Raw genomic sequence first — 15,036 nt, 5'->3', positions numbered from 1 at the left:
ATGACGATGCCAACATGTCTGATCGGCGAAATATTGTGCCTGTTGGACACTATGGACTGACAATACACCTGTGGACTGTTTGAGCAAGAAATACGCTGGGAGAAACTGAAGAATCACATGACAATTTCTGCTAGTCAGCAACTTGCACATGCATTTATCTCTTACTGTGAGACAATATTCCATTTAGTTTTAGGTTTGCCATCAGATGTTAATTTCAAGCAATCTGAACATGAATTGGATGAAGAAATACTGAATTTTCATCTCTCCTGGAAAACTTATCAAAGACACACTGTGCATCTGTTTAGAATATTCAAACAATGGAAAATCCAGGATGGAATGTAATGAAATGAAGTCATGTGGCTAATGCCTCCCATCTCGTAGACGGTTTGATGGGTGCAGGTGTTTCAAGTTGATGCCACTTTGGCGACCTTTAAATCAATGGGGAGGAAATGATGAAGATTAGGACAACACAACACCCACTCCCTGAACAGAGAAAATCTCCGACTAGCCGGGAATAGAACCCGGGCTCAGAGGATTGACATTCTGTTGCTCTGACCATTCAGCTACTGGGGGCAGACGTGGAATGTAATAATATTGTGAAAAGCAGAGTTGCTTCTCACCATATAGTGGAGATGCTGACTTGCAAATAGGCACAACAAAAAGTTTTTTGCCAGTAAGGTGTTCGTCAGAATTAGATGACAAACACACACATACATGCTCATGCAAATGCAAATGCAAATGCAAATCACACACAAGACTGCTGTCTCGAGCAACTGAGGCCACACTGTGAGGAGCACCACCAGTGCATGATGGGGGTGGTGACTGGGTGGGGATAAGGAGCAGGCTGGGGCGGGGAGGGGGAGGGATAGTAGGGTATGGGTGGTGGACAGTGACATGCTGTTGGGGAGTGCTCAGGGATGAGATGGATAGAGGCAGCGTAGAGGGAGGGGGAGGGATAGTGGGAAAGGAGAGAAGTTAAAAGACTGGGTGCGATGGAGGAATGAGGGCAGTGTAGTGCTGGAATGGGAACTGAGAAGGGGTTGGATGGGAGAGGACAATGACTGATTAACTTTGAGGCTAGGAGGTTTATGAGAATGTAGGATATATTGCCGGGAAATTTCCCACCCTGCACAATTCAGAAAAGCTGATTTTGGTGGGAAAGGTCTATATGTCACAGGCTGTCAAGCAGTCATTGAAATGAAAGATCTCGTGTATGGCAGTGTGCTCAGCAACAAGGCAGTCCACTTGTTTCTTGGCCACAGTTTGTTGGTCACCATTCAGGCAGACAAACAGCTTATTGGTCATCATTCCCACATAGAATGCAGCTGAGCTTGTAGATCACATGGCTGGCTTCACAGTTAGCCCTACCTTTGATGGGATAGCTGATGTTTGTGACCAGACTGGTATGAGTGGTGGTGGGAGGATGTATAGGACAGGTCTTATATCTAGGTCTATTACAGTGGTATGATCCATGAGGTAAGAGGTTGTGTAGAGGTGGATGAGTTACTGTGTGGGTTCTGTGGACAGCAGAATACTCCTCTGTGGCCAGATGGTGGGACTTTGGGAGGTGGTGGAAGACTGGAAACATAAAGCGCATGAGATTTGTTTTTGTGCAATGTTGGAGGATAATTACAGTTTGTGAAGACTTCAGTGACACCCTCAGCACGTTTTGAGAGGGACTGATGCAGATACAACCTCCAGGAGTGGCTAGTCTGTGTGGAAGGGACTTCTTGATAAGGAATCTATATTTGGCTGAATATTTGTGACAGTCTTTTATATGGTGAGTAGCAACTCTCCTTTTAATGATATTGCTATGTTTAGAATAAGGTATAATGAGCCAATTATAACACATTCAGGTAATGATACACAGCTTCTTATTTGTCATCTGTCCAGTTCTTTTTCCTTGATTTTTCCACACATCACCTCTTCTCTGCTTCTGACTTCAGATTGATCAGTCTGTGAGAGCATATAATGGGCTATAAAAATGAACACTATTTACAACAGTTTCTCCTAGTAATAATCAGTTTGGTTTGACCTTTTGTATGTGACATGATCTTGAAGAAGTAAAACAAGCAGAAGTACCAACAATTATGACCATTGTTTAATTTGTAAAAAATAAAAAATAGAATTACCAATACTGTGACCTACCAGGCAGCATTTTTTAAAATTAATGTCTTAATACATTATTTCAATGCTTTTTTTGATCGGAGGTATTGGTATGGCACACCATCAAAAATCGGGCACTGGTTATAAAAACAAAAGCAGTTGTTTGCTTTGGAATACTGACACCAGTAACTTTATCTGAATTGCTTTGTCATCTCACAGCAATAAAAAAGGAAGATTAATGTTTCATAATATCATGAAGAGGATAGTTGTCACTCACCATATAGTGGAGATGCTGATTCGCAGACAGGCATAACAAAAAGACAGTCAAACAAAGCTTTTGGCCAATCAGGTCTTCATTGGATTTGTTATAATGACCTGTTTTATATGTCTTTTGTCAGTTATGTCCTTGCTCGCCACAACCACCCAAAGAGACTGATCAATGAAATTGATCTTATGAATTTCTGTGTGTTGGAGGAATGGGGAGGTAGAGGGATCTGCTAGTATAGATTTATCTTTGAGCCAATATAACAGAATTTAAAAATAATTTGATAGTAATCAATGAAATCAAAATATTTTGTGATTGGCTCTGCATGGGATCTGAACCCTGTCACATTCATCTCTTGTCGTAACATATTTGGTTGCACTGATAAGAAAAAACTTCTGAAACAGTACACGACATGAAAGCCCCATGTATAACCGGCAGTCAAATGGAAACAAAACTAATTGAAGAGTTAAGTTAACTGTGTATTATTTAAGAAGTAATCACCATAGTTGTGGATACATTTATGCCACTGTGAGATACTTGGTCAATCCCTTCACAGATAAATGTTTGTGGTTGCCTACAGAACCATGACTGTACTCATGTGAGCACCTCTTGGTGTGAAGCAAATGGATGGCCAAGAATGTCTTTCTTCAGCACTTTAAAAAATATGGAAATAACATGGGGAGAGTTTGGGACTGTATGGAGGTTGTGTGAAGGTTTCCCAGCAAAAGTTGGCAGCATAGTTGAAACATTCGTTACTTCTTTAGTTGCTTTTATATGGATGTTATATGGCAAACTGGATAGAAGGATTGCAGAGGATCACTTCGGATTTTGAAGAGGAAAAGGAACAAGATATGCTATTGGCCTGTTACGAACTATAGGGGAAAGATATATGAAACATGATAGTGAAATCTTTGCTGTTTTTATAAATTTAGTAAAAGGCTTTTGACAGAGTTCAGTGGATCAAGCTGATGGGTATTTTGAAGAGGAAAGGAGTAGATAGGAAATACAGACGACTGATATGGCATCTATATTTACACCAGAAAGTAAGGATGAGGATTGGAAATGAAATGTCAGAAGGAAGCAGCATTGGATGAGGTGTTGGACAAAGTTGTTGCGTTTCCTTACTGTTGTTTAACGTATACCTTGAAGAGATTATTGTGAACAGCTTAGATGGGAAAAGAGGTATATCTATTGGCGGAAAAAGGATAGAATGCATCAGATTTGCTGATGACATGGTTTAGTGGCAGAAAGTGAGCGGACAGTGAATAACATGCTGAAAGATCAGAATGAAGCTTGTGTGGAATATGGGATGCAAATAAACACAGCAAAAACAAAGAATATGGTCATCAGTACCAGACGCAGACTGTCCAATATTAAAATAGGACATTCTACCATTAGCCAAGTAAATGAACTTAAATATCTTAGAAGCACAATAACTGGAGGACTCAAACCTCCGCCGGGACCAGCCGCAACAGTCCAAGACTGCAGTGCCTCAGACCGCTCTGCTAATCCCGCGCGGCAAAACGTTAAAATATAGAGCATGGAGAAACTGTGTGATTGTGCAACTGTTACGTTCATCTGTTGCAGTTTATGTGATGAACAATTGTGTTTTCATCATTTCCTTGAGAGTGATTACACTCACATTCTGATGAACACCTAAATTGGATAAGGAGGCACACCTCACTCACTTACCAAGTGTACAAATTAGGTGTGTTGGTCATGTGACACACGTATTTTCACTAGTGGTGTGTATGACATACCAGATGTGTTTCATGGCAGAGGGCTTGGTTGACTTGTTGCCTTGTCATCAAAGGTTTGCGGTTCCCATTCGAAAGCCGCTACATTTCGGTTGCTAATAGAGTAGTTGTGTAGAATCAGCTGTCGTTATAGGTCCCTTCCTTACAGTTCACTGTTGTAAACAGGCGTTACACCACAACACAGGATAAATTTGAATACAGAGCGACTCTCTATTGCAGGTCTTATCCTTCGAGCGTCCAATACTTCTATTTTGCGTTTTTTTTCTTAAGATTGGTATACCTCCTCCTTGTTCTCATGCTTCATCTGCATCCAAGTTTTAACAGGCTGTTCACTGGGTCATCTTACCACTAAATCTGCCGGACGTGCGATTTGGAGTTTCCCTTGTCAGTGAGATATATTTATTAACAGGTTTATGTTGACAAGGTCAGTCCACAGATGTCGCTGCATGTTGCGCATCCTGTATCGACGATACAAGCACCTTCATTTGAGAAAATACCAGACTTCTCCAGTAGTACATGGCTGGAACTGCTTTAAGCAGCGTCACGCGCAAGAATCAGGCAGTTCCCATTTGAATAGCGAAATAGTGAGCTGGTGATTCTTTCTAAATGTAATACGAAGAACTAGAACGCGTCAGTAATGTTTGAAGTGTTTACTGCGGGTATATATAGCGTGAAGACTATAGTGACGTGTACACTCTCCGGCGGTACTCCACAAGGTTACCAACGTTCGGTTGTGCCATTCTAGCACTAATCAAAGCGCTAGTTTTTCAGGTGCCAGCCAGCCAGCCAGAGGTACAGCTGAGCAGAATCAGCTGCTGCAGCAGCAGCTGCTGCTGCTGCAGCGCCATTCCTGCCAGTCATCGTCGGCCTCAGCTTCTGCGCCAGCAGTGTGGGACTCTGGTCGTCGTCTGTCTTCATCCGTCTTCATCTGTTCCGAGTTTTTTCCTTCTTCTTCTTCCCCTTTCCTTTTTGTCCTGTGTCTTTTTGTTTATCCTTGTCGTCATGTCAGCCCCCACCACCACTACGACACTACTACCACAGCCATAGTCTCACGTCCCCCTCTGCCACCACCACCACCATTACATGGTGAGCCCAGTCACACACCCCCCTCTTTCCATCCCTCCTCTTCTCACTCTCCCTTCGCCTTCGCTTTTTGTCGCCCCCTCTCCAGCTTCTTCCTCCTGCTCCTCTCCCTCTGATCCTTTCCCCCCACTCCACCAGCCTGTCACTGCAGCTCCAGCTGGGGTGGTGGCCCGTAGGGCCACTGCCCACACCCAACTCTCCCCATCGCCTTCGCCATCACTGCCACCACTGTCGCGTTCACCGTCACCATCTCTGGCGCCGTCTGCTGCGTCCACGCCAGGACCTGCCCGTTCCCGCCACCTCCCTATAGCTCCCATCCCTCATATCACCACCCAGCCTTCTCCCGCCGTTAAACGCCCTAGTGGCCCCGCCACCTCCTCCGCTCCCAAAAAGGCCCTGCCCCGTCCTCCTTCCCCCTCCCAGGATGCCACGGATGTCTCCCCACCTGCCCCTGCTCCCTCCGCTTCCTCCTCCTCCTCCCCCCCTTCTTTATACAAATACCTCCTCTCTCATCCAGATCCTTCCATTCTCGAGGCCCGGAATCTCTCCCTCCTCCTCTGTAAACACGTCCCTGGTGCCCCCATCTCTCTCCTCACTCCCAGACGGTATTTCGTTCTCATCTCCTCCCCCAGCCCTACCATCCATACTGACATCCTCTCCCACCTCACCATCACCTGTTTTGGCTGCAATGTTTCCCTCACCCTTGCTCTTTCTCCATCTCCAACCCGCCAACCCCAACCCTCGTGTTGCATCTTATCCTATTCTACCACATCTGCTGCCTTCCCCCCCAACAAGAACCTCTTCCTGCACACCCTTGCCACCCACCACGTGAACCCTTCCTCCTCAATGAAACGTTCCTCCAACCCCACCACATTGACTACACATTGCCCTACCTCCTTCACCGCTCCGATAATCCTCTCCCGATTGAGCGTGGCAGAGTTGCCATTGGTCACCACTGCCAGATTCCAGTTCGGCTCCAACCTCTCGTTCCCGACCCCACTGAATACCTGATCCTTAGTCTCCTCTTCCCTGGTTTTACCGTTACCTGCGCCACCATCTATGCCCGCCCTAACGTCCCCATTCCATACAGCTTCCTCTCCCACATTGACCGTACCTTCTCCTCCTACGTGATCGCCGCCAACCTCAACATCCATAGTCCTTCCGCCGCCCAGTTACGGCGGTGGCATCGGTTCCTCTCCTCCCTTCAAGGGGACCTCACCCCATCCCCCAGCACACCCGTCCCAAATCCAACTCTACTCCCGATGTTATCCTTTCCTAACCTAACCTCTTTGGCTGCATAACGGTGGATGTCCTGGATCCTATAGGTAGCGACCATCTCCGTGTCCTCCTCACCATTTCCGATGGTTGTCGCCCCCACCCCGACCCTCGTCATGACCCTCCCTCAAAGTACATCCATGACTATTCCTGTGCCAACTGGAATGCCTACCGGGATACCGTCTCCACCCAGGTTGATAGCCAACCCTTCACCTACCACCACCCTTATGATGTAACCCATGCTGCCACCTTTCTCCAGCAGACCTTGCCTGACGCCATGGAAGCCCACGTCCCTACTGTCGCCATCCACCCCCATTGTCCTACCTTACACCCACAGGCCGTCCTCCTCCTCCATGAATCCTGTCGTCTCTACCGTGCCTTCCTCCACACGCGTGACCCGGACACACGACGATGCCACTGGCAACTCCGGCGACACATTCGTAATTTCCTCGCGGCCAAGAAATGCCGGGACTGACGGCAGACATGCACCCGTTTAAATGCTATCCTGCCTATCAACTCATCCAAGTTCTGGTCCGCCTTCCGTCGCCTTACTGGAACTAAACCCTCCCCCTACTATCCTCTTCTCCATGATCATCACCCCTTCCCTGACTCCCTTATTAAGGCCAATCACTTTGCCTCCTACCTCTCTGATGTATTTTCGATCCCCGACGATCCCCAGTTCGATTACTCCATCTTCCTGGATGTCAGCAATCGAACTGACACCTCTGTCCCTCCCCTCGTGCCAGGTTTCCTGTACTTGGACACCATTGCACACACGGAACTCAATGCCCCTATCACTACACAGGATCTCATTGCTACACTCCACACCAAACCCAACACCGCTCCTGGTCACGATCGTGTCACCTACCGTCACCTTCGTGAAGCTCCTGTCTCTTTCCTCTCCATCCTAGCCAGGCTCTACAATGTAGTCCTGTCCACCGGTTACTACCCCGACCTGTGGAACACCTCCCGTATCCTCATGTTCCATAAACCTGGTAAACCGCCGTATGCCGTCCCCTCCTACCGTCCCATCAGCCTTACCTCGGTCTTCAGCAAGGTCCTGGAATCTATCCTCACCTGCAGAATCCACCAGCATCTCCGCTAGCACCGCCTCCTTCCCATTACCCAGTGTGGCTTTCGGCCATCCTTCTCTTCCGACGACCTTCTCCTTCACCTCACTTCTCTCCTATCCAAACAGCTTAATTCCTGTTGCTCTTCAATCTTCCTCTCCCTGGACCTCAAACATGCTTCACCTCACTCATCTCTTCTCCGAACAGCTTAATTCCCATCACTCTTGAATCTTCCTCTCCCTGGACATCGAACGTGCTTATGACCGCGTATGGCATTCCGATCTCCTCTTCAAGCTCCAAACCTTTGGCCTTCCATTAATTACATCCGTCTGATTGGCTCCTTTCTCTCCTGCCGTCCTTCCTATGTCACCATCTATAACACGGATTCCTACACCTTTTTTCCTTCCGCCAGTGTGACCCAAGGCTCTGTCCTATCTCACCTTCTGTACCTTTTATATATGGCGGACATACCAATGCCGTCACCCCCCGTCCACCATCTCCAGTTTGCCGATGACACCGCCTTCCTGGCCCTTGCCCCCACCCAGCAGTGCTCCCAACACCTTCTCCAATCCCATCTTGAACGGTTCACTGCTTGGTGCAACCAGTGGTTGCTCAAGGTCAATCCCTCCAAAACCAAGGCGAAGATTGTAGGCAAAACCACCCCTTCCTTCCGCCTCCTTGACTTCTATCTCACCGTCTATGGCCATCCTATCGCCCTCACCCCCACCCTCAAAAACCTTGGCGTCACCCTCGACCGTCAACTCTCCTGGACCCCACATCTCCGGACAATCCAAGCCAAGGCACACTCCCGACTCTGTCTCCTCAAGCTCCTTTCTGGCTGTACGTGGGGTCTTGACCCCTCCACCATATTCCACCTATAAATCCCTCACCTTTGTTATGCCCATCTGGCATGGGTCTCCACCCCTCCTACCTTTTACAAATCCCTCCAAATCCTTGAACGCCATGCTCTTCGCCTAGCCTATCGCATCCGTCTCCTCTCCCCCACACGGATCCAGTATGATCTCATTCCATTCCCCCACCTCCTTCTTTTCCTTGAGAGGGTATGGATCCTGTACGCCTCCCGCAAACTCGACCCTCCTCATCCGCTTGTCTCGCCCATCCTCTCCCGCCCCCGCCTTTATTCCCCCGTCCCACCCGGTCTCCATCTCTCCACCCTCCTTACCCTCTCCCAAGGTGTCTTCCGCCAGCTCCCCCTCACTGATGATGTCCTCCTTCCCTCCATATACCCCTCCTACCAACTTTGATCCTCCTTTCCTCTTCCTGTGTCTGTTCCTTTGGGCACCCTCCCTCCCTCCTCCCTTTCTTCCCACTCCTCCCCCGGGCTTCCCCTCCCCTGACCCTCTACTCCTCCTTCATTTCCTCAGCCACTGGCGTCTTTGTTCTCCCCTCTCCACCCCCCCCCCCTCCCGCCCTTCTTTCCCTCTCGGCAGGTCCCTGGACTCGCACATGCTATGTGGACTTTCGCGCGCCGGAGATCATCGCCATTAGTGTCTCGTGTGTGCCGTCATGTTTAGTGTTCAGTGTTCACCGTTGCACTCCATAGTTCACTTGTACCAGACTGGACCTGTTCTGCAGATTAATTTTTACTTATGATGATGGCAGACTAACATGCTAATACTAGCAATGAATTGTTCTCCTTGTGAAAATAATTAATTTACTGACTGAACAAAAAAATATACAAAAACTTGTCAACCACACAGCAGGAGCAGCACTAATTATATATTTACTGATGAACATAAAAGACTATTCCCCTAATTTTATGAGATTGGGGTTTCACAGAGAATTTGTGATAACAAATTGATTTCTGAAAGTATTTGTATGGAGTGTAGCCATGTATGGAAGTGAAACATGGACGAGAACTAGTTTGGACAAGAAGAGAATAGAAGCTTTCGAAATGTGGTGCTACAGAAGAATGCTGAAGATTAGATGGGTAGATCACATAACTAATGAGGAAGTATTGAATAGGATTGGGGAGAAGAGGAGTTTGTGGCACAACTTGACTAGAAGAAGGGATCAGTTGGTAGGACATGTTCTGAAGCATCAAGAAATCACCAATTTAGTATTAGAGGGCAGCATGGAGGGTAAAAATTGTAGAGGGAGACCAAGAGATGACTACACTAAGCAGATTCAGAAGGATGTAGATTGCAGAACGTACTGGGAGATGAAGAAGCTTGCACAAGATAGAGTAGCATGGAGAGCTGCATCAAACCAGTCTCAGGACTGAAGACCATAACAACGACAGCATATGTGTCTCGAGTAAGTTTTCTTTCATCACTACACTCTTCCCAAGAACATAACCATGAGATGAAGCACTGTAAGAAATTTTGTATGCGACAGGATTTACTAGTCACTGGTTCTTGGAAAATATTTCTTAACCTCTGTCACTTGAGTAATGTTTTTACATTTACAATATTCCACCAACAATTTATTATTTTTATGAATGTTGCAGTACTTTCCCAGTTGCTAATTGCTTTCTTTGAACCAAATGTGTCCAAAGCAACAACTGTCATATCATTGAAAATACGCAACACTAACTTGACATTTTGGCGCTCAGTTGAGTTAGAAAATAGAGACTTCAAAGTTGAGGAACTGCCATATTGCAGTAGTTCATCTTTTTCTATCAAGTGCAATTCTTTCAGTGCTCCAACACAAGACAAACCTCCCATCACACTGTCACTGAAGTCAGGAAAACACAAGAACTGCTCCTTTTGGTTAAACTAGTTATTACATATACACTTCAAAATATGGACAGTGTCCACAAAATAATACAATGGGCTATTTGGAGAAGACTGTACAGGGTGATCGTACTTTACTTTCACATCTGGAGGAGTAGAAAACTTAAGACACTGCTTTCTTATGAACTGCATTATTGTCTGCTACTATACCAACCACCTCAAATCCAACTGCTTCTAATTTAAGAATGACTGCTTTAATGTAAGAGAACAGAACATCACCCTGAATAGTATGAACTGGCAGAATAGATACAACATCCTTGTAAGGCGATTCCATGCTCTGAACCATAAAAACATAGGCGCTGATTGGACACAAAATTTTTTCAGTGTTAAAGGTACATACTACAACATTTCCAGCTTTGTAATCAAGATGAGACTTCAGATGAGTTTCATCCATCAACAGGAGCACAGTTTTATCATCTGAGGATAAACTACATACTTTATTTGTGATGTAGCTCATAAACTGATGACCCTGTTGCTCAATGATGGGATTTGTTGAGAGTTTACTACAAAGCCTTGAAAGGGTGTTAGGACTAGGCATAGAAAAACAGTCAGTGTTCCTCAAAAATTTGTAAGCATGTACTAGTGACCACATTATCATGGAGTTAGTATCATACCTAAATTGAGTTGAACTTCTGCACTTCAAGACTGAAATCTGTTCCTTCAAAAATGTAATTTTAGTTTCGTTTCCTGGCAACTTCTCTAATAAATTTTGCAGTAACTGGTCAATTAAAGACAAAATGTTATCCACAGGAGCCTCAGAACTATTATACAGAAGATAAATGTTCTTAAGAACATCACTTACCACCTGTATGTTACTTACTTTCATGGGAAATTTCATGTTTCCAATACATTTCACTTCAATATCATTATTGAAGACACTGAGTAATAAATCAGTGCTTATAACTACTTGGCAAAAAATTCTTGGGTAAGGACTATGATTTAGTAACACTATGCTCACACTGTCAGATTTGTTTATCACTACCCAGTCACTGTGGTTTTCACACTCACTCAACTTTGTTCTCATTTGTTCTGAACTATCGAACGATATTGCATCAATCATTTTCGCATGTGTGTCCACACTTTCTTGGATAGCAACTCGAAGAGCACGATTTCCTAAACGCCCCCTACGAATTTCTGGGTCCTCTCGTACTGCAGTTTGATGACTCGACAAGTAAGATGGGCAACCAGGCAACTTCGATGTGATAGCATCTGAAAAATTAATAACGAAGTATGAAACCGATCTCACAGCATATAAGTGAAATACAGATAGTTCTTATGCCACTGTACTAACCAAACAAATACACTGATACCTACAACAGAGTTCTTACTCGGTGTCCAGTCTCGTCTGTGAACAGCCGATAAGCATTTCCGTCTTAAATTCTCGTCAGATGGAAAATAAAATACACTGACTTTAGGTCCATTATCGTAATTGCCCGTGCAATTCGGCATACAACAGCTTCGGGGCATCGTAAGTGAGTATAGATTAAATAACTACTCACGAAATGCACAGAATACAATATGGATATGCTACGAATCACTTGTGTCGGTATCTAGCTTCTCAGACGTCACAGGCTCACGATATGAGGCCTTGTTTCTAGGTGGCATTGACGCAAAGCGTGTATCTTCTCTGCGACTCGGCACTGCAGTCTGACGCCGAAATAGCTCCCATTCCCGCCGCTGAAAGGCGCCACTGCTAGCTCAGTGTTACAATGCCGTATAGAATTTAAAAATAGAGAAAGCGCAAATAATTGCTGAATGTAATACAGGAAATTATAATTCATATATATATTGTTGATTGTATTTACTATTACGGAAACATATGCCATGACTGAAGGACCAGGAAAACATCTCTACTCATTCAAATCACCAAATCGTGCGTCTATATAAAATTGCGCTGTAGATTGCCAGCTTCCATTCTGATATGTTCGACAATTTTTGGAGGGTCAACGAACCCTATAAACAGGTCAAGCTGAGTTGAAATCATTATGTGCCATTGACATTCGTTTCGGGGCCCGATATTTGCAAAGGAACTATCATGAGATTCTCGCATGATCATGTAGGTAAATTTGTCAATTTTATAATGACCTATGAATGCTTCGATATTAGGCATAGAATTGTTAAGGCTTGCAGTGAAAAAATAGAAGTCGCGGTGAATTTGCGTTGGTGGAATTTGCGTTTCGTGCAAGTTACATCATACCCTGCTTCGTATCATGGGCGGAAGAAATACTAAATTATTTCTTAAGCTTGAAGTGATCTGTCTGCAGTCTCGAGAAAACGGACTGTATAAAAACCACACCCTCATGAAAGTACGCGCCAAAGAAAAAACCAGAAAGAATTAGTCATAAGGCTCACATATCTCACAAACTGTTCGAGCTTTCGGAACAAGATTTTTGACAAATGATAGCACACAAAGATCAGAGTATTTTGCCATATGATTATTATGCGAAACTTTCATATCCGGTGCGACAATGAAGCAACCAAGATTTTTTCAATGCAATAATGTAATTCTTAAGGACCATCCATATCCGGTGAAACGAGAATATCTGTGGGTTTTCTGACAAAATAAGTAAAGATTTTTGGCGTTTATGCTATTCTGAGAATGGGTTGTTTTCTAATCTGTTGACCTGACTTGCCCTCAGTTACTAGTTTAATAACACTCTGTTTCATGATTCTGTCGCAATTTCAACTGTATTAGAATGTTAGTGAGATGAATATTTGTAAACTAATCTGTGTTTCGACAAAAGAAGCAGTGTTTAACATGGCAACAAGAGAAGTTATGTATTACTCAAAACTGGTCATAGTTCTTTGTGAATCCATCTCTCCTCTACTACCTACTTGGTATGACTGACAACTAGAGACGTGACCAGTGGTGTAACATTTCCAATGGCTTCTTCTTTCAGCATTTTAGCCTCATGGAGCATATTCTCAGTCGCTTTTAAAGTAGCGTGATATGGATAAAGGAAGATTAAACTATGTCCTTTGGCGTCAGCCAGATTGTCACCCTGGTACTGTGGGGCTTTCTGCTCGTACAGCATTTAAAGCTCCATTAACTTCACCTTATGCATGCTATGTTCAACTCTATCCAGTGGAATATTTCTTTGTACTTAGAACCAAATATCCACTTTCATCTACTGCGTTGTTGTAGCTTTATCCTTGACAACAGAGTGGTATGGCTCAGCGTCCACTATTATTCTCGAATTCAGAGACATATTTGGCAGCAGAACATTATTTTCACTGCCAGTGAATGTGTTTCTTGAACTCCCATTTTTATTGTGAATATTGAGTTTTCAGACATACTGCACTGTTGTCATTAACACAGCACCGGCACAAAACACTCATTCACAGTACCTGACGACTATAGAACACTTCAACGCCAGAAGATATCACTTCACAACGAGAGCTAATGAACATTGGTGCCTCTGATGTGCGACACCACTTCGTATTGTTTGCCGTCGGCGTGGCAACAGGGGCGTTTTACCAACCGAATTGCTGGTAGCGTGGTAGGCAAAGATGGCTCGGCTCGCCTTAGCTCTTACTTGGGCAACGGCGTCTCGTCCCCGATGCTGAGCCAAATGTCAAAAGTCGCAACTAATTTTAAATGCACAATAGTCTCTCTTCTGACGATTACATGCATCTTCCATTTATGTGGGCAGTAAAACGTTGCACACACGTGGGCGGCGCAGTTGTCCCATCAATTATTAATCCCCATCTGTCCAAACCATGCCCGAGCAAAGCCTAATAGTGCACCATAATCTATAAAAACGTAAAAGTCAACAAACATTGCTGGAATTCCCCCATCAATTGTTTAAAGAACGGTTCATAAAACCGACGATGATAGCAAACATAGTTAGTTGATTTTACGAGACCTACATTCAATTTTGAAACATCAGAAAAAAGCACGCCGCAATGTTTTTATTTTTAAGTATCCCAGCAGAAGAGCGTAAGTTGTGTGTGGTCAGAGATAAACACGAACAACCAGAAATAGTTATCTATTTCCTCACAAATCTACTCACATTTCTAACGTTAAGTTACTCTTCGCGCAAATATACCTACCGATGTGATTGATGATCTACTACTACCTTTACATAAATCAGACAGCTACACTAAATAAAATAAATCTTCCAAAGAAAAATAATTTTTTGTCATCAAATGTATTTTGTTGTATTAAATCATTTTAGTACAGAATTTAAGAAAAGAAGCTTGAATAATCTAGTCCCTAGCAGTCTGTGTCTTCCCTAACCTCCGACAACAAACAGCACATCTGTGAAGGAGACCACGTATAAGACACTGCTGCGACCTATTCTTGAGTAACGCTGGAGTGTTCGGGACACATAGTAGGTCGGATTAAAGGAAGACATCGAAACAATTGAGAGCACGGCTATTACGTTTGTTACAGGTAGATTCGAACAACACGTATGTGTAATGGAGCTGCTTTGGGAACTCAAATGGCAATACTTGGAGAAAGATGTCGTTCTTTTCGAGAAATACCATTGGAAAAATTTAGAGAACTGGGATTTGAAGCTGGCTGCCGAACGGTTTTACTGCCGCCAACATACATTGCAGTAGGGGGGGGGGGGGGGGGAAAGAGTAGGGAGGGAGGCAGGAAGATGAGACAGGAGAAATTAGGGCTGATACAGGGGCATGTACACAGTTGTTTTCCCACTCTGTGTTTGCGAGTGCAGCAGGAAAGGAAATGACTACAAGTGGTACTGGGTACCCTTCGC

General features: G+C 44.6%; 1 protein-coding gene across 1 annotated transcript in view; it reads right to left on the bottom strand.

Annotated features, from left to right (window-relative positions):
- The window catches only part of LOC126295017 (uncharacterized), a 135,055-nt gene extending 123,130 nt beyond the window's left edge, over positions 1-11,925 (bottom strand). Inside the window, exon 1 of the mRNA XM_049987269.1 lies at positions 11,627-11,925. Coding sequence (XP_049843226.1) covers positions 11,627-11,779 — 153 coding nt within the window. The 5' untranslated portion in view covers positions 11,780-11,925. The remainder of the gene's footprint in view (positions 1-11,626) is intronic.
- Between the last annotated feature and the right edge of the window lie 3,111 nt (positions 11,926-15,036).

Source organism: Schistocerca gregaria, chromosome 11 (assembly GCF_023897955.1).
Source record: "Schistocerca gregaria isolate iqSchGreg1 chromosome 11, iqSchGreg1.2, whole genome shotgun sequence".
NCBI classification, from domain to species: Eukaryota; Metazoa; Arthropoda; class Insecta; order Orthoptera; family Acrididae; genus Schistocerca; species Schistocerca gregaria.
This window is presented reverse-complemented; position numbering and strand designations above follow the sequence as displayed.